This window comes from Brienomyrus brachyistius, chromosome 17 (assembly GCF_023856365.1).
Source record: "Brienomyrus brachyistius isolate T26 chromosome 17, BBRACH_0.4, whole genome shotgun sequence".
In the NCBI taxonomy this organism is placed as follows: Eukaryota; Metazoa; Chordata; class Actinopteri; order Osteoglossiformes; family Mormyridae; genus Brienomyrus; species Brienomyrus brachyistius.
The window spans coordinates 2,853,417-2,878,407 of NC_064549.1; the positions used below are offsets into that span (position 1 = coordinate 2,853,417).

General features: G+C 51.1%; 1 protein-coding gene across 2 annotated transcripts in view; it reads right to left on the reverse strand.

Moving 5' to 3' along the window:
* The window catches only part of grm5b (glutamate receptor, metabotropic 5b), a 56,779-nt gene that overhangs the window by 20,702 nt on the left and 11,086 nt on the right, over positions 1-24,991 (reverse strand). For both annotated transcript variants that reach the window (XM_048980917.1, XM_048980916.1), the window contains exon 3: positions 19,273-19,522. In XM_048980917.1, coding sequence (XP_048836874.1) covers positions 19,273-19,522 — 250 coding nt within the window. The remainder of the gene's footprint in view (positions 1-19,272; positions 19,523-24,991) is intronic.

Consider the following 24,991-nt stretch of genomic DNA (forward strand, 5'->3'; position numbering starts at 1 on the left):
CAGTGAACGAAACAGCGGCTTGTGTAAGGCGACGCGAGCCAGAGAACTGCAATTAACCACGGAACGTGAAGGTGGCCTGTCCCCCTTAACGGCGAAACATACAAAGTGGCACAAGAACTCTATGGTCGGGACACCTGGGGCTGGTGCCAATCCGAAGGGCAGCAGGCTCAAACCCTGAAAAGGTCGACCTGCAGCAGCTGAGCAGGTTGGCTGAAGGGAAAAATCTGTTATAAGAATGTAAAATGCGGACAATTTTCTTCGGAAAATAACAGTAATGATAAATAATAATAAATTATGTATGTATTTACAGAGTCGGAGTTTCCGTAACGCTGCAATCCGTGCCGGGGGCGGTAATGAAGGTTTTTATTAGCTCTGTTGGATAAGCAGCTTCCTGGGGGGGCGATAAATTCTTTGGAACTGTTCTGTGGTCAGCGGTCCGGAGTCCGCCTTGCCTCACCTCGTCACGGTCCACGTTTGCTCGCTAGCTCCATTACTGAAGGAGGAGTTCACGGTCGCTGGCCTGAGCGCTGACACGGTGAAAAGCTTGCCGGCTTTCTCCCACATGTACATACACGGGGGCCGACACACACGTATCAACCCACACACACACACACACACACACACGGAAAACCCTACACAGCGAATGAGCACCCACAATCAATCACCCCACATTACTGAGCTCCCCTTACCACAGTCCGTCATGCTCACACCAGTGTGGATCACCCCCCCCCCCCCCCCGATCTCTGAGGAGAGATCATTTGATGGGATCAACATAGTGGAGGGAGGGGGGTGTGATGGCAGGTGGCAGGAGACCACACCCATTTGTTTCTCAGGTGTTATAACCTCCAAAATAAACCAAACCGCCTCTTCATACTGAACTCTCGTTAAAACGAGCACAGCCCTCCTCAGACACGTTTCTCCTCTCTGTAAAATCAGGATGGAAAACAGAACTTCTATTTTTACAGCCGGTTCCTACCCAGGTTCCCGGAGAACAGCGATCACAACAAGCTAGACCCCGTGATTAACCGTCTGAAACCCTAAACATGCAGCGATTACAGTCACACACACCCCTTCGGTGTCTCCTCCCTACCGAGACGATCTGACACCATCGCTGGATCCTGCCACAACCTGCAGCATCAGAGACGGTCCCGATCACCCATCACCCCACCCCCCCACCACGGATCGAGATCTGGTGACAAAGGGGGCGGGACCTCTGCTCCGTCCCGCCAATCAGAGCGAGCCGGAGCACCGGGAGTCCATGAGGAAGGCTTGCCTATCACCAGAGGCCGTGTTTGTGACACGCAGGGGAGACTTTTTTTGTTGAACAACCTCCGAGCGAGATGTTATAAATATCCGCTGTGCCCTCCAGTTTGTGTCGAAAGTGGCAGGGTGCCGCGACAATAATTCATTTATCATCAAGTTTGCTCAGTCCTCTGTACAGATAGACTGTCTGCTGTTACTGTTACGCTTATTTCACGAGTTAATCCTTTTTCATTTTATATAACGTGATTACACTTTGCTTTATATATCTCCTGCTCTTCACAACGGCACCTTCATCCACCCCTCCATGGAATTTGAACCCGCAGCCGCTTCTTAGCCACTACGCCACCTGCTGCCTGCAATGCATAATACACAAATCTCAAAGGGCACATGAGATTCAAATTTTGAATGGACAAATTAAATTGATTTAATTTCTTTGTGTGACGCTTTAATAACCAAGCGGTACCCCCCCCCCCCCCCCAAAAAAAAAACAAAAAAAACACACACACACACATATACAAAGGGCCTTAATGAAACCGCTCTCTCTGGTTAAAAGGGGACGATAGAGAAAACAGATGAATGGATGGACAGATGTGTGAATGAAGGGAACAAAACAGTAAAAGATAAATCTCATCAGGGAAGGTGACCAGGGGGGCAGTTTTTATTTCCACAGCCATTCATGGTCTGTGGGCTTCGGTGTGGAAAAGGCTTCCTACCCGTGTATCATCTTGTATAATAAGATTCATCCCCCACACTAGATGAAAAGGGGGGGCAGATAGGAGCCTCTTTTATCATCCTTTATAACACAAAAAAGTGAGAGAAGCAGAACAAAGAATTTCCTGCATTTGGCCAAAGAGCCGAAACCTGGAGGGTTTGTTGTGTCGAGCTGCAGAAATGCCTGTTTTACAGATTTTTCCTACACCTGATAAATAAAGGTTTTGCTTTCTGAATGCGCTCTGATCGATTCCCCCCCCCCCCCCCCCCCGCACAGAGCTGAGCGCTCTGGGCTGGAATCGATTGGCGCCCGCAGCAGCCGCCCCCATCTCGGGTGGATTTTGGCGACGCCGAGCTCCGCAGCTGCGGCGTTCAGAGCGTGGGAGTCTCCCGGCCTTTATTTACAAACAGAAAGGCTTGGCAGCCGGACTCCGTTCTGGTGGGGTGGCCTCCGGACGCAGTACCGGCCCGACTTCAGCGCAGGACACCAAGTGAAGCCGTCTAAGTCTCCACCCTGTCCCCGCCGGTGATGACGTCCTTCCATCGCTCATACCGCATCACGCGGAGAAACACCAGCTTCCGGTTCATCATGCAAAAAATCCTACAGACCCAGTCAGACAGGAATCTGAGCCTGAATCCATCACATATTTTCCAAAAATGTTAGTGTGTGTGTGTGTGTGTGTGTGCGTGTGTGTGTGTGTGTATGTGTGTGTGTGTGTGTGTGCGTGTGTGTGTGTGCATTCATGACTCACAGTCCCTGAGAACTTATAAATTTCATAACATATAAATTTCATAACAGTAAAACAGCAACTATATCATTCTCACACGAGGGGCTTTAAGTAATCGACACCAGAACATGTGACAGTTCTGCATGTGTTCTGGGAGGGGCATACAGTAGCGAAGGACAGGGGCTGCCATTAATCTGCGAGCCGTAGCCTTGGCCAGGTGTTCAGGGACGTGAGGACCCGCCATCCATCAAGGCGCCCGGTCTGCAGCTGGCCCTAATTCTGACAAACGGCCGGAGACGGGGTGACGTGTTCTGCCGTCTCACACGAGGAGCCTGACGTCTGATGCGACCAGAGCGTGTCACAAAGCAGCCCTACTGGGCTCCACCAAGTGGCCTGATGCTGGAGGCGGCCGCGAGCGAGCGAGCGCTCGGTGCTGTGTCTCCAATTAAGATACAGGGAGATTAGCGGACAGACGCCGTCGTTCCAGTGTCTTCATCATCTGTGCGGCGGAAGCCCGTTGTCATGGAGACAGTGTAACTAGCTATGGAGCTTCACACAGCAGCTAAATAGCAGAGTAGTTACTCGATGGAGCAGCTTCCTAATAATAATAATAATAATAATAATCACAAAGTCTCACCCTCTAGGCACGCGGCCTGCACCTGACTGGTGACCAACCCTATGGCAGATCCCAAAAAAACAACCGTCCCTCTCCTTTCGTGATGGAGGGAGGGGGACAGGATGCGTCAGGGGGGCGAGCTGCAGCCATTTTGTTTGCATCAGGGTCTGATAGAGAGACCGGGAGCTCGGAATCACTTCAGGAAGACACGCTGCCGCATGACGCTTCGGGAATTCTGCGTGAGGAACCCTCCTCGAGGATGACATAAAAGCCCATAAAGATTAAAATACTGCGAACGGGCCGGCATAGTGGCGATGTCACACACCCCTTGGGGGCGCTAGGGCTGAGGAATGGGGGACGTTACTGCAGCCATCCCTGGCAGCCCATGTGAAGTGAATCCTTTGTTGAATCGGCAGCTAACACAGCGCACCGTGTTACGCAACTGCTTGCGTGGGCGTCCTCATCTTTCAGTGCGTACAGAAAGGGTTTTATAACCGGTCCTCTGCGGTGGGGTGGGCATTAAACTGAGATTCAGCTGGGAGAATTTGTGAGAGTCAAACCTTTAACCGTCTTCAATACAGATTTCCACACAGCACACATTTAACTCCCGGAATAAGACTAATTTCCTGGTTCATTCAGTACAAGTACGTCTGAAACACGGACAGATTCATAATTTTACATCAATATCTGAGGTTTCTTCTTTTTTCGCATAACATTTCATAATGAAGGCAGCTAATTAGGATGTTACCCCGAAGAATCCATTTACGAGTATTTCCTGTAGCGATTAGCCCATTATCCTGTTAATTTGGGCTAACCGGAGAGAAATATCATCTCTTTACTTCTCATTCTAGGACAAAACTGTGCTGAGACTGTAAATATCAGCTCTCTAATTTGCTTTGTGTCTCCTGTGACCTTGAGGACAGCAGAGACTGGTGGCAACATCGCCTCTTCATAAGCTTCAAACATCCCTTGGAATGCTCCCCTTCACAGAAGTGCGACTGTTTGGTGCGGAGGGATTGTTTTATGGGTTTAAATGAAAACACACAGCCGGCAGCTCCTCCCAGGCAATCCGTCGGGGTGTATGGATGCCACCGAGGACCTGTTGTAACGGATCCATGTTCGGAAAACGTCCTCTCAGTGCACCTGGGAGATATGACTATCAAACAGTGAACGCAATCAGAATCACTAAACAAACAGACCCTTGGATGGGCAGCCCTGTTTACCCCAAACAATCTGCGATATTAATAATAATCGCCCACGTGCTGTAAATCCTAATGTCTTTCATTGTGTGATATTACAGATCATAAAAGCCACCATGAGTATGTAGCTCATTCCAACAGGGCAGAAAACTCCCATCTGCTGAAGCATTTGCAGAAGATAGTGGAGAAATAAGGCTACAAAGCTTGCAGGGGGCGGCTTTACTGTTACTCGCTGACTGGTTAAGCCTTCGTTCATCCTGAGGCAGTGATTGGTGGAACGCAGTAGCCCCACCCATGTCCTTTCTGGTTAACTGTGATTTGCAGAGCACATTAACCCCTCCCACTAAGTTCTGAAGGCCTCCATCTTCTTTGGCTGCATTTCTGTGGAATTATTAAGAATTCAGACCACACAATCAAACGGTACAGCACAAACAGAGCTAGCCCAAATATTTGCCTCGACTCGCTCTTTCGATAAGCGGATGGGCCCTGCACAGCTCCAGCCAATCAAACAGAGCAGCAGTGTGAAAGCTTTCTAATGTCGCTGGGCCGAGGTACCAGGTGGGGGGGCGTCATGCCTGGAGAGCTCCAAACTAAGGGCTGCCGGGGGGCCGAGCTGCCGTCCGCCGTCAGAGACGCCGGTGGTTTGTTTGTTTTCTGTTTGAAACCATTCTGTTTCTCAAAAAAAGTCCTGCTGTATCTTCTCACGATCGCCCACGGACACACAAAGAGCGAGTTCAGAGCGCACAGCAGGAGCGCCGCCTGGCTGATTCACGCCGCTGTGTGGATAGGCCCACCTGGGTCCTTACCAGATCTCCAGTATGGCCATCGATGCTGCCATGGCAACCTGGCACAGAGCTCCGGGTTCCCATCGTAACATCTGCTCCGCATCATAAGGGCCGCCGCTCCGCCCTTCGCCACACAGATGTTCCTCTCCGATTCCCTGCAGGAACTCAGTGCTGTCAATTCAAAACCTACAGCAGCTCCCACCTGGACTGGACCGGGTCAGTGTGTGCGATACCCATCGTTTGGATCTGTCGCGTGTCTTCTGAGAGATGTTCTGATGCCCTTGCTGGAACTGAGCAGCTCTGAAAACTCAGTACTACAGTCCCAGAGGAGCAGGACATGTAGGAGTCATTTGAGAAGCTTAACAGTACAGCAGCAGCTAATCTAGATTAGTACACAGCTCCTTGTTATGACACAAGCACTTAAATGCATATTCCTGAATTCCACAACCAACAGTCCAAATTAGGAGCACCCCGAACTCGATCGTCCTCCCTCGATTCTGGGTTTACTGTCCCACGGTCCCCAACACCACTGCAGAGTAGACCAGGGGACCAGGACTCAGGGAGCAGGAGTCGGGGACCAGGAATCAGGGCAGGAATACAAAAACGTAAAAGCAGACTGCGGTCTCTCAGCACGCTGAGTGCCCTAATGTCAGTGGGCCGATAAGGCAGCTTATTAAGTGACTGAGACGGGCTCACTTCCAGGGGGGGTGAAGTCATGGGGCCGCCCGCCCTGACCTTGCAGGGGAAGCTGAATCCCCCAGGGGGCGGGGCGGGGTGGCAGCGGTGGCAGTCTTGCCAATGTGGTGTGCGCTGAAGCTCATTTGGGAAATGTCATCACTGTCATGGAGATGTGCTTGGAGCCCGACACGCTTAAGCTGATTACAGGCCGAGAAGCCGAGGGGGCATTTGAATACAGGGCACGTCCAGCTGCCCCCCTGCCTCCGCAAAAGCCCCAGCGAGGCACTCACACAGTCAGGTACCTTTTATGCAAGATCACAACACAGGGGGATGTGCGGATGCAGTGATCACCCGGTCGCCTGCCTGTCCCAAAATCCTCTAGGTGCCAGTGGGACCCCCGATGTTGACAGAGGTTGAACTCTGCCCAAAGCCAGGCTCACAGCCGCTGGCAGCAGCTGAGGCTTTTGGGGAGCCTAAGGCAGGAATCTTCTGACTGTTCCAGCTCCATCGGGGGAGTTCCCAAAAGGAACTCGAGGGCGAGATCTCAATCAGGTCCTTCTCATCTCTCTAAAAGGGCCTCGTGGGGCTGGTCAGCAGAAGTAAATGTCTTCTCTTCATTTTAAGGAAATCCCAGCTTCAAAATCCCAGCTTCAAAATCCCAGCTTCAAAATCCCAGCTTCAAAAACAAACAACAGCAAAATGCAACTGAAGCAATCAGCCTGCAACAGATGTTGATTTATCAGTGAAAACGGCTGCGTGAGGGAGGTGTGCCGTGCTCGGGGGTAGCCAGCTCACACCCAGCTCATCGTGGAGCTGCCGAATCAGCACAGCGCTTTTAAGAGATGGTGATACAGCAGGGAGTGGGGGCTACAGGTGATCTCTTCAGGGGGAGGGGCCCCCAGGGGGAATGCAGGATGGCATGTTTGGGGGCCGGTCGGACGCTTTCCCAGGACGAAAAACGCAAACGCAGCACCGAGACCTCTAGGGTTTCCATGTTCGGGAGGCCTCCTCTGCCTGGACAGAACAGAGGGAGTGCCAGGCAGCCCCAAACTGTCCATGCCCATACAAGGGGGAGATGGGGGTGTGGCTTACTCTCCACCAATCTGAGAATCCGCAGCTGACCTTATGGCTGAGATTTGTATACATGTCAGTTAGAACAGTCCTTGGAGGTGCAGTGTTCCAGAACATTCCAGTCACACGTTCAGTTGACAGTCGAGGTTTAGTTGAGGTATTCCCTGACTTCCTGAAATTTGTGCAGGCATCTGTTACATGTTCAAGCTGCTAGGATGTTGGATTTGGCTCCGCCTCTTCGTCGAACAGCACATCCCGTCAGCCCCCCCCCGCCCCACAGTGACACAGAAGAGCGTCATGGAGTGTCATGAAGCCAGGAATGCAACTGTAGCTCCCTGATACACCTCTGGAAGCACACCGGCCCGGAAGATAGGCAACGCCCCCGCTCTGCTATTTACTGATGGTAATTACCGGCGACAGTCGCCCCGGCACACGGCTGTCCGTCAGAATCACCCACGACTCGCCTTCTATTTCAGCTGATGAACCCCACCCCCCACCCCCCACCGACCCTCACACATGCACACACTACCATGAAATATTTTAGCAGAGTGCCACCAGCCTCCCAGCCCCCCCCACAACGTGCCCCCAGGTCCAGCTGCACATTTCGGCCCCCATCCTGGAGACACGGCTCGTTACCTTCTAATAACCTCCTTCCTCAATAACCCCCCACCCCCCAACAGCCAGGGGCTGCCGAGCGCCGACGTGCAAAACAACGGATGTCAGCGCAGGCTGCAGAGTTACCGCAAAGCCGCTAATTAGCACGGGATTGTGGGAGAAGGCAGGGGAGCTGGCTTGACTGGCAGCGGTGAGGAAGCGGACGCAGGTTAGGGTGCACAGGCGCTTGGCGTCCATTATTGCTGTCACTAATAGTTACCCAGGATGCCCTGCTGTCAGTACAGCACTCAATAAGCATCAGATCAGTCCCCTCTCCCTGGCATATAGATAAATGGCTACAGATCAATAGCAATGTCTGCCTAAAGAGCGATTCTGTGGCATCCTCACTGTCCCTCGGCCCAAAACCACCAGCCAGCAAAGGGTTCAAACAGGAAAATCAGATATTATACTTTCAGGTTTTTATGATGATTAAAATGGTCAATTTCTGTTTCATGAATTGTCAGGGAAGACAACCGTGAAATGAATGGGGGGGGGGGGGGGGGGGGCGTTTCGCCATCATCGATCATGTGGCGAAAACACAGCGTCACATGACCTCCCACCCCTGCTGGCATTTTTGGGAAGATGCACAGGAGGGAGAAGCTCGTGGTTCCAGCACCATGCGACCAGCACGAAACACAGGACCCCAGTGTGCAGGGTTAGGGTTAGGGGCTAAACCACCCCCCCCCCACCAGGACCCCAGTGTGCAGGGTTAGGGTTAGGGGCTAAACCACCCCCCCCACCAGGACCCCAGTGTGCAGGGCAGGTAAGGGGCTAAACCACCACCCCCCCCCACCAGGACCCCAGTGTGCAGGGTTAGGGTTAGGGGCTAAACCACCACCCCCCCCACCAGGACCCCAGTGTGCAGGGCAGGTAAGGGGCTAAACCACCACCCCCCCCCACCAGGACCCCAGTGTGCAGGGCAGGTAAGGGGCTAAACCACCCCCCCACCACCACTGCAAAGGATGATATCACAACCCCCCCACCAGGACCCCAGTGTGCAGGGCAGGTAAGGGGCTAAACCCCCCCCCACCACTGCAAAGGATGATATCACAACCCCCCCCACCCCCCCCCACCAGAACCCCGGCACATAGTCCGTCTGGCGCAATTAACTAGTGAAGCCCGCCTGGCCCCCGTCAGCCCGTCGCCATGCGGCACTAACTCCCCCCTCCCCACTCCCACCTTACAGAAACAAGATTACATTAAGAGAGTCATTATCCAAGAGAGGATGTAGGAAGTCATTTACAGACACATTCCTCGGCTGCTGGGGAAATAAGGAGAGGAAGCGTAAACAAAGGCATGCCATCGTCATTCCGGCATCATTAAGCCGCACGCGCTTTACTGCCTGTAACACGCAGCGAACTCATCTCAGGGCTGCACCTCTCGCTGATCGGCGGCGCCCCAGACACACGCGGAGACTCACGCCGTCATCAAAGGGGGGGCTACCAAGCTGTAACAATAATTATAATAATTACAATAATAATATCTGTTTGCACATATGATTGAATGTATACCGTCTGCTAAGTTATTTATTATTCATAATGATTTATTTCCTTATTTCTCAGGATGTTTTCTTCATGCACCTTTCAATGTTTATTTGTCTTCACTGCTCTGTGTTCAGCCTTTGCACTTTCTGAGGATCTGCAGTATATATTTCTTTGCCTGCACCTGGGATCAGTGCATCTGATCTCATCATCTTAATAACAGTAATAATAATGATAATAATAATCGCAATCACAGACCCGCCTCTTCATCAGGGGGCCTGCAGGGCCTCAGACTCCCACCCCCCCATCTTACTAACATTTTCACTGTGATTTAAGGGATTAGCGATGCACTTTTCCTGAACCTTCCCACTGCAGGTAGCTGCACAAATCAATAAGCATGTTAGGGGCGCAGGACCCCTGACTGTCTGCCTGTTATTCTCTGACAGCAGGACTACATCTCTCTCAGACACACACATTCACACACGCACACGCACATGCGCACACGCACACACTCATTAGCTGGCTTTCCAATCCTTCAATCACTAGTATAGCAGTAGTGATTTCTCTTAACGAGGACACAAATCCCCTTAATGAATAACATCTTTTTGGAATCATGTCCGCCTGAGTATACAGACTTGGTTAAATGAGCCAACCCCACATTCCATCTGAACCCCAAGAAAATCAGATGGACCAAGTCGGTAGCTGGAGTTTCCAGAAGACAGAGACACAGACGCCGGTCTGGGATTCCAGCGAAGGCTCTAATGGGCCAGACGCAATACGTCCCTTCGGGACGGGGCTGCTGGTAATGCGCATCAAAAGAGCACCAATGAAGATAAATACCCCTGAGGCTAATGGAGGAATCGAGCGGTGCGCTCCAGTGCCAGTGCGGGACCGCAGTGAGCCGCCGAGATGGAAGGTGGCCAGGGCCAAAAGGCAGGAGCACCTCAAAGGACGAAGAGCCTCCGCATTTACCCACACGTCCCGTGGAGGGAGTGGGCAGCCCCTCTGCCCACGCCAAGCCCCCGCTGGTGCCGCAGCACACAGACAAAACCTCCACACTCCTCCTCTATAGGACAGTCCAGAGCTAAATCGGTACCCTGGCACAGCTGGGCATTCCCAATCACTCACTGATGCTTTTCACAATAAATTCCTAGCTCATGCCTGAAGAACTCAGATATTATTTGAGCTGCCACACATCCAGATAAGTTTTATGGCTGCGGCTGAGGCACTGTGATCTGAGGAGAGGCAGCAGGTGCTACCACCCCTCCCCACGTGACATCCTAACTCACAAATCTTCCAGATTGGTTTTCCTGCAGCCCTAGCTGGGCGTCGCAGAGAGGGCTGTGTTCGAAAATGCCTCTCATTAGCTAGGGCCTTGTACTGTAATTGGCCTTGGCATTTAAGCCCTCAACTCGCCTTTCTGATCCTTTGAGGGCTGCGTTCTCCATCGCCGGCAGACAATAATTACACTAAGTGGGGCCCATGTCAGTCTTGGCTAGCTTCTTCTGCTAACAGCAGTGATTTGCATGAAGAGACGAATCTAATGGCTGGTAATGGGAGGAGCATGGCCGGGCAGGGGGGAGCGGGGAGACGTCAGGCCGCACCTCCAGCAGGAAGAACCACCCACCTGAAGCCTCATGTTTAACTTTTACTGCTTCTTTCTGGGTATGTTTTGCACTCAGGTTATCAGCCGACTGTCCTGTTGCCGGGGCAACCGTGGAGATGTAGGCCCGGATGCGGATGCGCGCGTGGGCATCACACCTCCGAGGAGCTGAGCAGCGAAGCCTGTCTCTGTCAGCTGTGCTCATACCTCCGGCTCGGCTCTGGAGGTCACATGTAACCCACAATCTGCCTTGAGGTGGAGAGGCTACAAACCCAGTTAAAAAAGATGAGGTCTGAACCGTAGACTCTCATGCTGTGTGTATATCTGTGTGTAAATAAGGGTGGGCCGATCTACATTTTTTCAGTTCGGATCCGATCCCGATACGATATCCGATACGATGCCGATTCTGATACAAAACCTTGTTTTACTTAAATATTGTAATATAATAGACGATTATATAATATATGGTTATACTTTATATATTATCAATATTTTTTTAAACTAGTAAATACAAATGAAAAAAATGTATGGCAAAAAATCTTAAATTAGGCTGCTAGAAACACATAATGTACTGCTGTGCCTCATTTGTACATCTTGTTTGAAGCATTTTTGATGCATTTGCAGTTCAGCTGGAGTGTCCGGCAAAAGCGGGCTTTTAAAATGGCCCACGGTGTTTCTCCCACTGGCTACAGCGTCACTTACACTTCACTGTGATCGCAGCCCCTCGTGTATCACAAGCAACAGTGAGTGTGCAGAACAGGCCAAGCCAGGGACGCCCAAATCATCCATTGCTTTTTTCCATATTACCCACGTCGCACAATTGCATTTTTTGATGAGATTTTCCACTAAGCGTTGCTTCCACCTCCGAAAACTTTTACAAAGACTGAAATTCCCTGTGCTACTGGCTGTTTTTAAAAGTGTAACACACTCCCAGATCATCACCCTCATATCTGATGTGGCTCCTCGCACTGCGAAGGGTATGCGCGTGACGTCACAGCAGGCGGGGTCACTGCGCTCACACCCACTGAGTGGAAAATTGACTGAATGCAGCGTTAGCGTTCAGCTTGAATGCCGCAAAAAACACATCTAAAATGGGAAAAAGCAGTCATGCGACTGATTATACGAATCGATTTAACAAGAAATAGGAGCAATTTTTTTTACAGACTGCCAAAACTAAATAAGTAAGTGTCGGACACAGATCAGTCAAATATAACCAATACTGGAATATATCCGAATATCGGATCGGTGCACCTCTGATCGTTTATTTGCATTTTTTGTTTTATGTGTATGAATGGCTGCACGTTTACACCAGCAAATCTAACCCTAACCTCCGTTTTCATCCCGAATCCCATCCACAAATATTCCAAAAAGTCAGTCCAAAAAGTGTCAGTCCAAATTCCGAAAAGTGTGCATAAGCTGTACCTTGTGCTCTCTGTGCCCTCTGTGCACTATTGGTGCACTATTGGTGCACTATTGGTGCACACTCAGAGAAAGTCATGAGAACAAAAGTCAAACTAATGGGGGAATGGGAAAGGAAAGCAAACCAAAAAGCATGCGAGTCCCTGGTCAGCATCTCCCGCCACGAGGACAGTCATCCGCGTTTAATGGTCCCACTGCTCCCGAGGATGGTGAACCCAGCCCCCCCCCCGCAAAGTGTCCCCAAAGCTGCGACAAAGAGCAAAAAAGGCAAATTCATTTATAAGGTGAGGTTGCATTGCGATGGAGGCTGTCAGAGGGGGTTCTCCTTTTCGAAAGAAACTTCCACCGATAGCGGAACATACAGCCCAATTTACATTGAATTCAGACCATAATTGTACAAATTAATTCACATTTGAAGGACTGGTGTCCTGACAAAACTCGACCGAGAAAAAAATGACAGTGAAAATACACAGTAATGCAGCACCGACGTCAACAGACACATCAATCTATCTTTAAATTCATATTAATTTCCTTAGTATTCTCTTTTTCATAATATTCTATTTGTGTTCTTTTTAAATTCGTTTGTCCTACGTTTTGTTTTCTGCATGTGCATCGTCTTTGCAATATATGTGTCTGTCCTCAATGTACCATGCTGTGCTTCCCCTGGGAATCAATAAAGTCCCTTAATCTTATCTCATCTTAAAATGTGCCATAATTATCATGCCTTCAGAAAGGAGGAACATCCTCTTTGAACCAGAAGGAACCGGAAAGGAGGAAGGCAGCAGCCAAATCACCGCGTTACGCGTGAGACGCTGCCGCGGCGGAGGGATAGATCACCCCCCAGGCGAGGCTCGGGGCTCATCAGCCACACCGATAGACCCTTCAGCCTGCATGAGTGTCTGTGGAGAGAGATGTTTACCCAGTTTACCCAGGCCTGGAGATGGAGAGATGTTTACCCAGGCCTGGAGATGGAGAGATGTTTACCCAGGCCTGGAGATGGAGAGATGTTTACCCAGGCCTGAAGATGGAGAGATGTTTACCCAGGCCTGGAGATGGAGAGATGTTTACCCAGGCCTGGAGATGGAGGCATAAGGTGGCGGCAGTGGAGCAGCTCATGGGAAGTGGCCATCGCCAGGCCACACGGGATCCCACAAGGAGGTATGTTGAGTGTCACTTCTCTCCCGCTTTGTGAGAGAGCCACTTGCCATCCATCCATCCATCCATCCATCCATCCTTCCACCCGTCCACTTGCATATCCAGTACACGATTGTGGGGAGAAACGAACAAGCTCCCAGAAATACATAGACTGAGGAATTGGCCGGCGTGGCAGGATTATCAAAGCGCGGCGGTATGCAGGAGTCTTACGAGGGCAACAAGCAGCACGAACCGCTCCCCCTGGCTCCCCCTGGCTCTCCCTGGCTCTCCCTGGTTCTCCTGGCTCCCCTGGTTCCCCTAGTTCCCCTGGCTCCCCTGGTTCCCCTAGTTCCCCTGGCTCCCCTGGTTCCCCTAGTTCCCCTGGTTCCCCTGGCTCCCCTGGTTCCCCTGGCTCCCATCTGCATCTTTCCCAAAATAACACACTTACTGCTCTCGAAACTCCATGGTCGCTAATTATCCAGCACTGCTGTAGACCAACAAACAATTAGACGAGTGAGAGCGGTTCGCATCGAGCGACTGTCGTGAAGCCCCTGACGCCAGCTGACACAATGCAAACGACCGATACTCATTCATAGAGGGTCCCGCAGTAGCCTGGGCTCACCTGGGGCCAGCAGCTGTCCTACAAAGATGATGATGCCGGTTTTAGCGCACTCATGTTCCCGTGACCAGCGGCACCATGACGGCTTACAGCGGAGGACGACACCTGCGATACACAAACACTGGTCCATCTGCAAAGAGAACTCCATCCTTGGTTGATAAATGGACGCAGTACAGGCGTGTTGAGTCTGTGAGTGTCCGCTGAGAGATAAATAAGTGCTGCATGAGAATTACGTGGAGATAGAGGTAGGTGGGAGAGCACTGTATGTGCAGATGAAGTGTTCAGATAAAGCCAAAGTGATGCAGTAACAACGTTAGCAGGAGAAGTGAAAACTCAAGCAGCTTAAGGTGGGTTTTGGGTCTAGAAGAGCGTTGAGGAACTGTGAGCCAGCAACTGGAGCTCCCTGCAGGTTAGTCCACGTATGAAAATGACCACAACTGGGGTAAACAACCCACAGTCCTCAAGGCGTCTCCTGTAGCCCAGGCTGCAGTTCTGCACCATCTCGAGGAGCTTTGGTTTACTGGCTCTCACGACCTCTGCCTGTCGACCTGAGAATAAGCCTTATCTGGTAGGAGCAGACGAATACCGGGCACACAACAGGCCACCGGGGCAAGGAGTGGCCAGATGTGCTGCAGTCTCACCTGAATTAAACACACCCAGAGATGGTGCGGTAAGTCGGGCTACGGAAAGTCACAGCTACACACGGTCTTAGCCTACTTACGCTCAGACACCAGCAAAATAAAATGATCTTAGAGATTCTAATTATGGATGAATTGCTGTTTTTAAATTGATGTAAAAATGGAAATCTGCACTTTACTGAAGCTGACGAACACTCGCTCACCGTATCACTGCTGTACATCCTCCCCCCTCCATCTCTGTCTCCCTCTTCTCCTCCTCCATCTCCCTGTCTCCCTCTTCTCTCCCTCCATCTCTCTGTCTCCCTCTTCTCCTCCTCCATCTCCCTGTCTCCCTCTTCTCTCCCTCCATCTCTCTGTCTCCCTCTTCTCCTCCTCCATCCCCCTGTCTCCCTCTTCTCCACACTCCATCTCTGTCTCCCTCTTCTCCTCCTCCATCTCCCTGTCTCCCTCTTCTCTCCCTCCATCTCTCTGTCTCCCTCTTCTCCTCCTCCATCCCCCTGTCTCCCTCTTCTCCACACTCCATCTCTCCGTCTCCCTCTTCTCCACACTCCATCTCTCTCTCTCCTTCTTCTCCACACTCCATCTCTCTCTCCCTCTTCTCCTCCTCCATCTCTCCATCTCCCTCTTGTCCACACTCCATCTTTCTGTCTCCCTCTTCTCCTCCTCCATCTCCCTGTCTCCCTCTTCTCCTCCTCCATCTCTCTGTCTCCCTCTTCTCCACACTCCATCTCTCTGTCTCCCTCTTCTCCACACTCCATCTCTCTGTCTCCCTCTCTTTGTATTTGTCTCCCTCCCCCATCCCTCTCCCTCCCTCTCTTCCTCTCTCCCTCCTGCTCTCCCTTTATTATTCTCCTCATGCGTCGCTCTGTCGAGCCCTGAAGGAATGGATCCTTGTCAGCTTCTTTGAGGACACAATGTTGCAGAGACACACTCCTTCCGGAGACCGGAGTGTTGAGGGCTGATCTAACCACCAGCCTGGGGAACGGTAAACGCACCCTCGCCGACTCTACCTGAAGCACGCCGTGACAGACGGAAAGCTAGGTAATGACAGGTAGATATATGTTTAAAAAGATCCTTTTAGTACCCGGAGCTTTTTCAGTACAACTTCTTGTCAAGTGGTTTTAACAACCAACTTTAGAAAAACACTGAGAAAATGAGGTGTCATTTTTTTCCCATTTCAGTCACTGCAGTCAAACTGAGCAGAACAAACCTCTGGAGTTTCTCCCCGAGGGGTATCTGGGTATCATGGTAATTAACAAATCTGGAAAAGCGATACCCTCAAAAAAGCAGTGAAATTACACTAACATTAATTGTGCCTAATTTTGCAAAATGTACTACTGAATATTTCCATGGCAACCATCTGCAGATTGGTTTAGATACCAGGAGTGATTATGAGACTTCGCCTGGAGATGCCGGTGCCCCAAAACAGCTTAACCTGTCAGACTACAGCATGACACAGAGATGTCCTCACGCCAACGCCCATGAGACTGAGCACTGTGAAGCAGGAGTTGGGCCTCGTGGTTTGGGTCCACACACAACGGCATTCCCACTGTAACCTCCCCCACACTGGTGCGGGGGGCATTCACACACGTACACACGGCCCAAGGTGCTTTGGTGTGCAGCTGTGCTGTGGATCACGCATGATGCAATGGGTCTTTCTGGCTAATAACAAGCTTGCAGAGTCCTTCAAGATTAATAACACGGTAAAATACCCCAGGTGCCGGCAAGGTCACGATTCTGATGGGAGGGCTTGACGCTTGTGGATGAAGCTTTGTCCCAGCTTACTGCCTCTCAGAACCATTAGAGCAGCTCTCTGGTCTGTGGCACCCAGGGAAGATCGACCAGGCCTTGGACTTTCAGAGATTAAAGAGACCTCAGATTCCTGCACCCAACATGCCGACATCAACATGCACCTTCCCAGCTCACCATCTCAGGGGCATCTCAGCCATGGGGGGGGGGTCTCATAACCATGCAGATACCATTTCACTCTGACGAGCCGGAACACTAACAAGCTGGTCAAACGAGACATTCGTTAAGTGCGGCCGGCCAGTTAATGTCAGCCAGCTTTCTTTTCTCCTTTTCTTCATCACACAGCCCACCTCCCTCCTGTGGAACCCCTGCAGGTTCCAAGGCGCTGCGGCCACAGTGCCAGTGCAGGGCGGCAGAGAACCACGCAGCCAGATGTCGGTGCTTATTCCCGACCTAAAGCTGGCAAAGGGGACATTCATTGTGTTCACAGCTTTGGATCATTTTTGCTGTGATGCTGAGAAAACCATTTTCTGTGACTGATTTATATACAAGTTAAAGAAAACACTTTTTTAGGCTGACAACATACTGAGTTCCATCATTCTCTCCCGAGGGCCGCTACCACCGCTCCCGACATGAATTTGGACTGATTTGGGATTTATTTGCTTTTAACAACCATCCTCGCAGACAACGGCGAATGCGAGAAGCTTCCTGAAACAGCTTTTAATCAGAAGGTAATTACAAACTGAGCATGTCAACAAGCAGAAATTGCAAGCGTGTAGAGAAGATTGTTGCTTCGTTTTCCAGGCTAAGTGAGAGGCCAATTGATTGCCATCCATGTGAGAACGTTCCCCTGGTTCCGAAGTGATTTTCCACTAATCTAATTAGGGTTCTGTGAAACTGATTCGATAGGGAACACCCAATGGGGTGAGATGGTGGACGAACGCGGGTCGGCACGGACTAAATGATCTGTGAAGTTTTTATCTTGCGCGACTCCCCTCTGCTGAGTCAATCTAATGAACACGACACACAATTAATGACATGGCTGGTTATGGAGCAGCATCTGCAGACAGCCGAGGTCTCCCACCTACCCCTCCGGGTGCAGATTCCCTGGAATGCCGGAAAGTCCCATCCAACGTTCCCTGTTGCTTTTTACCAAAAACGTGTGAATACTTTTTTTTTTGTCCGCAGATTAACAGCACCGTGGTCTCTGACAGCCAGACCGCAGGGACGACGGACCCATCTGTGGGTAATTTCTGTCACTGTTGGGATGAAAATGGCAGCCGTCTCCATCCGGAAGTCTTTGTCAGCCTCACTAGTGGCTGCAGGCCCCCCTCGCTCTTCCAGAAACGGGCACCTGGTAATTTATTCCAGTGCATCACTGTCTCTTTAGAGAGCAAATGCCGACCGCCTGTGTTTCGATTCGGCGCAGGATCCTTTGTGGTCCACCAGCGGGCCTGGACCCGGAGTCGCACCGGCTAGGCCTATTTTCAGCTCTCTGGAGTTTCACTCGAGAGTCACATGGTTGCTCGGCAAACGTTTGAATGACGGCTTCGTGTTCTTTGGGTAAGAGGTCTTTTTTTAATCCCTCCCGACTGGGAGAGAAGTACCCGCCTCACAAGCCGCCTGCACTGTGTGGGGGTAATTTAGTACGAAAATAGAACTAAAGAGAATCTCGACACGGGTCTTGTACTCCAGTAGATGAGTAATCTGCGAGTGGCTTGCATATTATTCTGCCAGAGAGTGGCCTAATGCGCACCATCGTGGAGATAAAGCAAACTGCCAGTACAGCCGAGTCTTTCATAACCCTTTATGTACCCACAGGAGTAGGTGCATCTTGTTATAAACACCACAGGCTCGACAAGAACTCATATACGATTTTAATTAATATGTTTAAACCTGAGGGAGAATACAATTGGTCCCAATCACTCGTCTGAGCAGCGGTTTCAGTGAGCTGCTGTATTTTACAGCGTTTTTTTTATTATGATTGTAGCTATGCTAAGATAGATTACAACATAGAAACATCTGAGGCTTTTTACCTGTGAATTATGAGGTTATTCCTTCGCGAAGGAGCTACAGAGCGTGTCAGAGCCTCTGGGCTGGCCTAGGCCAGCAGTGGGGCGCTTTGCAGGACATACGAGGAATGGCGATGGAGATGGTAGTCATGGAGATGATGGGGGTGACCGTGATGGATGGGCAGCGGACACAGAAGAGCCCGTCTCTGTGGCGATTGTCCGGGCCGGCGCTGAGGGTAGATAAAGCACGGTCACGATTATATGACATGAAGAGAGGAATGTAGCCGTATCGGCAGACAGCGGCGTAGTGCGCTGCGTGTCTGACGAGGCCGTCTTCCCTTCCGTCTGAGTATCTGCGTATCGGTGCGTGTTCTGTCCCTGGTGAATTTTGAAGGAAATCCTGCACGATACGCAGCGGCGTTCGGGTTCCAGGTGCGGGACACACCATCCGTCTGAAATATCACAGTATGTGTGTCTCGGCACAAAGAGGGAAGAAGGTCACAGAAAGCCTGGGAGCCAGAAGCTACCTCCCTCCCCCACACACACACACACACACACACACACACACACACACACACACACACACACACACACACACACACACGTAGTCCCACCCACCCCCAGATGCTGAGAATGACAACACAGCAGGGCTGGATTCCTCCACAGTGCTGCATGGTGTGAATGACGAGGAAGGCTGGGGAACCAGGTAATGGTGACCTCCAACAAGCACAAAGCAGCCCTGCCTGTGTATCTGTACGCATGTCTGTATAAGGGTGTGAGTGTGTGTCTCTCTGGATCTGTGCGTGTGTTAATCACAGCCACACGCCCCTCCTGACGTACAGCAGGGGGCCTTGAGTAAGGACAGGCGGGGCGCAGAGTGTCACGGACAGCGGGCGGCGGCCCGTCACTGACCTCCCGACCAGCAGGAACTCTCCCACCAGATTCTGGCGCTGCATGGCCATGAGGATGCCACGCACCGTCATGCCCTCGCAGAAGCAGGCCACCACTCGCGCCTTCGGCAGGTGGCCGCGCAGCTTCAGCAACAGCCGGTCAAAGTTCTGTTCGCCTGCGTTGCTGTAGATCTTGTCGGAATGGGCGATGCAGATGCCCTCCTTGGCTGCCATGTCTTTGAAGGCCTCCATGCCACTCTCACCGTAGTTCCCTAGGAGGGGAGGGGGGAGGGAGGTGTGGGGGGAGCACAGAGAGGCACAGCGTGGGCGAGTTAGCGGCACGTCGCAAGGAGGAGGATGAAGTGAACACCCACCACCAGGCAGGAGAAGGGATGTGAGACGTCCTAGTCGATTGAAGTCTGAACTCAGAACTGGCCAGCAGCAGGCTGGCTGCACCAGAAAAACACAGATAGCTCACCAAGTGTTTCTGTTTAGCACACATTTGCAAAATCCTGAGACCCCCCCCCCCCCCCTAGCCTGCAAAGCACCACTAAGGAAATCCCCTTTATTTGCATAAAATCCAGGTCACCCATTTTCTGTGGGGACACATTCCTTGGGGTCCCGCTAAAACTGCAGAAAACTTGTTAATGGATTGTGCTTACATGCACCTGCATGATGGTACCAAGCTCTAACGAAACCCCACAGGGCTTTTCATGGGTTACAGTTTACCTGGTCATCTGAATTGGCTCTGGTTACACGTTCTACACCATCATAACCTGCCTTAGAGAAGATTTTCAAATGATGGCACATTGCTTGTGGACAGTAGGGGTAAGATAGCCAGCTAGGTCATGACTAGTAATGTAATCTCAGCAATTGCTAAAGAAATCTTCAGCACTGGGCCAGGCATAACATTCCAGCAGCAGCCAACATGGAATTTGCTGGCTCTCTGAACAGAAATGAGACGGGCATCAGTAAAAGGCCTCGAGGCTGAATGGAAATAACTTTGCAGCCCATTTTTCTCGTTTGAAGCTCCTCCTCAGACGCATACATTCAGAGCATGCTCACGTGAATGAGCCCTTGCACTCTATCCTGCAGCGCATGTACATCTACCTTACGGTTCGGTTGCTCAAAATTTGTGTTCCCAGGTCTGCAGTTTTCCCACAATGCACCGGCGAGGCCCGGCACTGCACAAACACGGGCAACACTCCGCGCACACTGATGGCTCTGGTCATCACTGGGAGCCGCTCAGGTTCCGTCTCCCCTCTCCTTGGTGTCTTAGGAGCCATCGACATCTGCGTGGATCACATTCATCTTGGTCTTTGCGCTCACAGTTACCATTTCGCAAGTTTGCAGTGTCGCAAGGGCCTTTCAGCTGCGATCTCTCAAACTTCCCATCAGGCCCATACTAAATGAGGCCTTTAATATATTAATGATTGCAAAATAGGATTAAGGATCACTGATTCTGGCTCCGGGTTTATTCACAAAGACATTTCAGTCCATAACCGGGGGAGCAGGACAAGAGTGTCGATATTCTCGATGTGTAACTGACTGTTTTTTTCCTTTTGACTTCATTTCAGCAAAGATAAATTCATCAGGGCTCTCAGAGGAACCAGTAATCGTCCTTTTAAACTGTTGCTTTCGCTGGTTTCGGTCACGTAGCGAAAACAGCCTCACAGACTGAATTCAATTTCACAGCCAGACAGAAAGTTTGTTTAACCTACATAACAAGGCCTGAGAAATTAACTCTGCAAAGAGCAGGACTTCAATCGATATTAGAGAGAAATGACATCCTGCAGTGTTTGCAAATTTGAACATATCCTGAGAATGATAATCATCAGCCCACAGAATATTTTATGGGACTATATAAACCCCATTATTGAATATAACTCCTAAACTATGTTTGACGCAAATGTGGAAGTGAAATTCAAGAAAAAAAACCAATGAATTCTGTCATTCTGTCAGTGGGGTGGGGACTAGACTGTGATCAGAATGACATAATCATTAGTTGTTTGGAGGACTGAGGGACTGGGATTTAGCTACCTGTCACATGAGAGCTAAAATGAATGTCAATAAATCCTGTATCTCCCTCTCTTCTGCCCTGGAAAGGTGGTAAACCTCAGCATCAGGATAAAAGAAAGCACATTTTGTTACTTAGGACAATCAGACTAGTTGCTAATAGTGTAACTGCAGTCCGTGTGCGGTCCAGTGGGGAGGCGTGGTGATAAACACCAGCTGGGGTACCGTCCAGTGAGGAGGCATGGTGATAAACACCGGTCTAATGAGGAGGGAGTGCAAGTCCACTGGTCCAATAATGTGCACACCAGACCTAAGCAGCTGTTATGGTTTGCACATGTCAGGTGTCCCAGGGGACTGACCTGCTCCTGGTTTCCCTGGACCCTGGACCCACACCCATGTCCCTGCTTGCTCCACCTCACTCAGATTTTCCTTGTCATTCTGCCACTTCATGCTGGGTCCCTCCAAAGTCCTCTGCTATTTGAATGATAAGCGGCTGGTTTCGGCGGTTCTGGCTCTGGAGCCAGAGGTGTGACGGGGCTGACCATGCGAGCCGGAGCGACGCATTCACTGCGTCAGCATAAGGAACCGGGCCCCGGATGAGGTCGCATTTACCAGCTATGTGCAAAAGTCCTGTAATTAGTCTCACTGTGAGATGAGGCGGTGGCAGATGGCAGACACCCCCCCTCCAGTTCCGGCTCCATCTCCCCTCCCCCAGCTCCCTCCACTGAAAAGGACGCTTCCCTGGAATGGTCATAAAAGGGCCCAGCGTCGGCCTGTTGGCCCCACGTCTAACGGGCCGACCACGTAGCAGAAACACCAACGTGGTGATAAACATCACATGTCGGCTGACAGATCCACTCAGCCCGACCTGACCCTGTCCCTGTGCCCACGTCCCTGTGCCTGTCCCTGTGCCCATGTCCCTGTGCCTGTCCCTGTGCCCATGTCCCTGTGCCCACGTCCCTGTCTCTGTCCCAGTGCCCATGTCCCTGTGCCTGTCCTTGTGCCCATGTCCCTGACCCTGCGCCTGTCCCTATGCCCATGTCCCTGTCTCTGTCCCTGTGCCTGTCCCTGTGCCCATGTCCCTGTCCCTGACCCTATACCTGTCCCTGTGCCCATGTCCCTGTCTCTGTCCCAGTGCCCATGTCCCTGTCCCTGTCCTTGTGCCCATGTCCCCATGTCCCTGACCCTGCGCCTGTCCCTGTGCCCATGTCCCTGTGCCTGTCCCTGTGCCCACGTCCCTGTGTCTGTCCCTGTGCCCATGTCCCTGTGCCTGTCCCTGTGCCCATGTCCCTGTCTCTGTCCCAGTGCCCATGTCCCTGTGCCTGTCCTTGTGCCCATGTCCCTGACCCTGCGCCTGTCCCTATGCCCATGTCCCTGTCTCTGTCCCTGTGCCTGTCCCTGTGCCCATGTCCCTGTCCCTGACCCTATGCCTGTCCCTGTGCCCATGTCCCTGTCCCTGTCCTTGTGCCCATGTCCCTGACCCTGCGCCTGTCCCTGTGCCCATGTCCCTGACCCTGTCTCTGTGCCCATGTCCCTGTCCCCATGTCCCTGTGCCTGTCCCTGTGCCTGTCCCTGTGCCCATGTCCCTGTGCCTGTCCCTGTGCCCACGTCCCTGTGCCTGTCCCTGTGCCTGGTGAACAAAAAAGCTGCACCACACTTCCATAACCTCTCAACACAGACACAAAGCTGTTGCGGAAATGTCTCTGTGGTATGATTTCTGTTTACTCTCCTTGATAATTACCAGAACGAAAGCGGGGCCATAGAACTTTCCGGTGCCATTTATAGAGAAATAAACAATATAAGGTCAGGTTGGAGCCAAATTCAACCCTCCTGTTTGGCTGTTACCGTAGTAAATCCATTACCTCAGGCTTCAAACTACTGCCTGCCACTCTGGATAATCGTGTTGTACCAAGATGTAGATCCTAGGGCACATCAATTCTCAAACCTAGACACAGAGCCCACCTGACCTGTCACACACGGACACAGTCATCACATTTCCAAACTGGTTTATCCAGTCGGGGTCATGGTGGAATCAAGCCTGTCCCAGGAAACACAGTCAGTCAAGGCTGTGCTGAACTCTCTGCTGCCTCGTCACTAAGTGCCAGTCTGTAAACAAGCCGCCTGTTTGCGCCAGGTCTCTGCCATATTACCACCAGTATCCCACAAGCCTCGGAGCCCTACAAAAAAGGCCACCATGTGGGCCACCCGAGGCAGGAAGCCCAGCAACCAGCCAAATTACCCACTCCATCGAACGGATGAGAGGCCCCCCCAACGAGACCCAGAGACATGCATTCCTGCAAGAGGGAGGGGCTGAGTGGATTGCGATCTCTGTTACATAGACAAATTCGGGCTAAATACAGCCAATTGGTGCAAGCCGCCCCATCACTAAGGGAAGTGATGAGAGCAGTAATGTGAAAGGCCCCGTGAGTGACCTGCTTTTCGGATGGTGGGTATGGGTGCCGGGTGTTACGCACGGCGAGCTGCTCTGAACCGGGAAGTGCCTCCCAGGGCCATGAGTCACAGCCATGAGTCAATCTGGGAGATGCTGGCCCATCTGCAAGTGGACCGATTAGGTGTGAATACAGGGGGCACAGGGCCACTGGGCCTGCTATCCACACCTCCCCAGAACCATAATCCCGTAATTGCTGTGTCTTCCTGAATCCCTGATTCTCCAAGATAGTCAGTCTGTCTTCCCTATATCCCAGTATCCATCCATCCTCTAGCCACTTATCTTGTATACACCAGTGTATTTCCTGTGATCCCTGTATTTTTCCTGTAATCTTCGCTTTCCTCTTATCTTCCTCGTGTCCCTTTCATCTCTGTTTTACAGGTGAATTTTCTACAATTCCAGTGTCTTCTCTTGGGTTACCCGCATCTTCCCCATAATCCCCATAATCCCCCAACCCACCACACTACATACCAAACAAAAACAAATTATGTTTGAATGTTTTGACAGAGATGAAGAGTTTACAGTTGAAGAATAAACACCACAATGTGGTCACCAGAAGCAGGTAACCTCCCACACAAATGTAGACAGATATCCCATCTCTCTGCCTATACTCAGTACTCGCTGATAATAGCTCTGCGTGTGGCTAGACACAGCTACTCGTGGCCAGGGCCTGGCAGACTCTGGCCCCCGTGATTCCTCACTTTCTAACGTAATCTCAGAGGTCGTGCCGAATGCCTCGCCTTCCATGTCACTCTTCCAATTTCCAAACTAAGATCATTTTATTCATGATGCTGTTCACGCTCTCAACTGTCACCTCAGCTCATCTCACCGCAGCCAAAGGTGGAGTTTCATTTACGTTTAGGAAAGTCAACAAAACATAAATGCAGATACCAGGGGGTATTCCGCAAAGCAGGATTTCTCAGTTATCTTGACAACTTAAACCAAAACGGTCCAATAGTAAGAGAGGTATGTGACCTTCCTATTGAACGGTCCTTACATTTGCCTTAAGTTATCTGGCTAATGAAGAAATTGTGGGTCATTTTTGGGTTAGCAAGACAACTTGTGGGATTTAAGGTAGCCTGGACTAAATGTATGTGAGCAACGGTAATTTTTATTTAAACTAGGGTACCTTAAATCTAACATGTTATCTAGCTGACCAACAAATCCTGCTTCGTGGTACAGGCCCCAGAGAGAACGTTTCAAAATATAAAGTCAAGACCCAGATACGGCCAGGTCCTCTGACCATCTATGAATGGCAATATCAACGTGCAAAAGC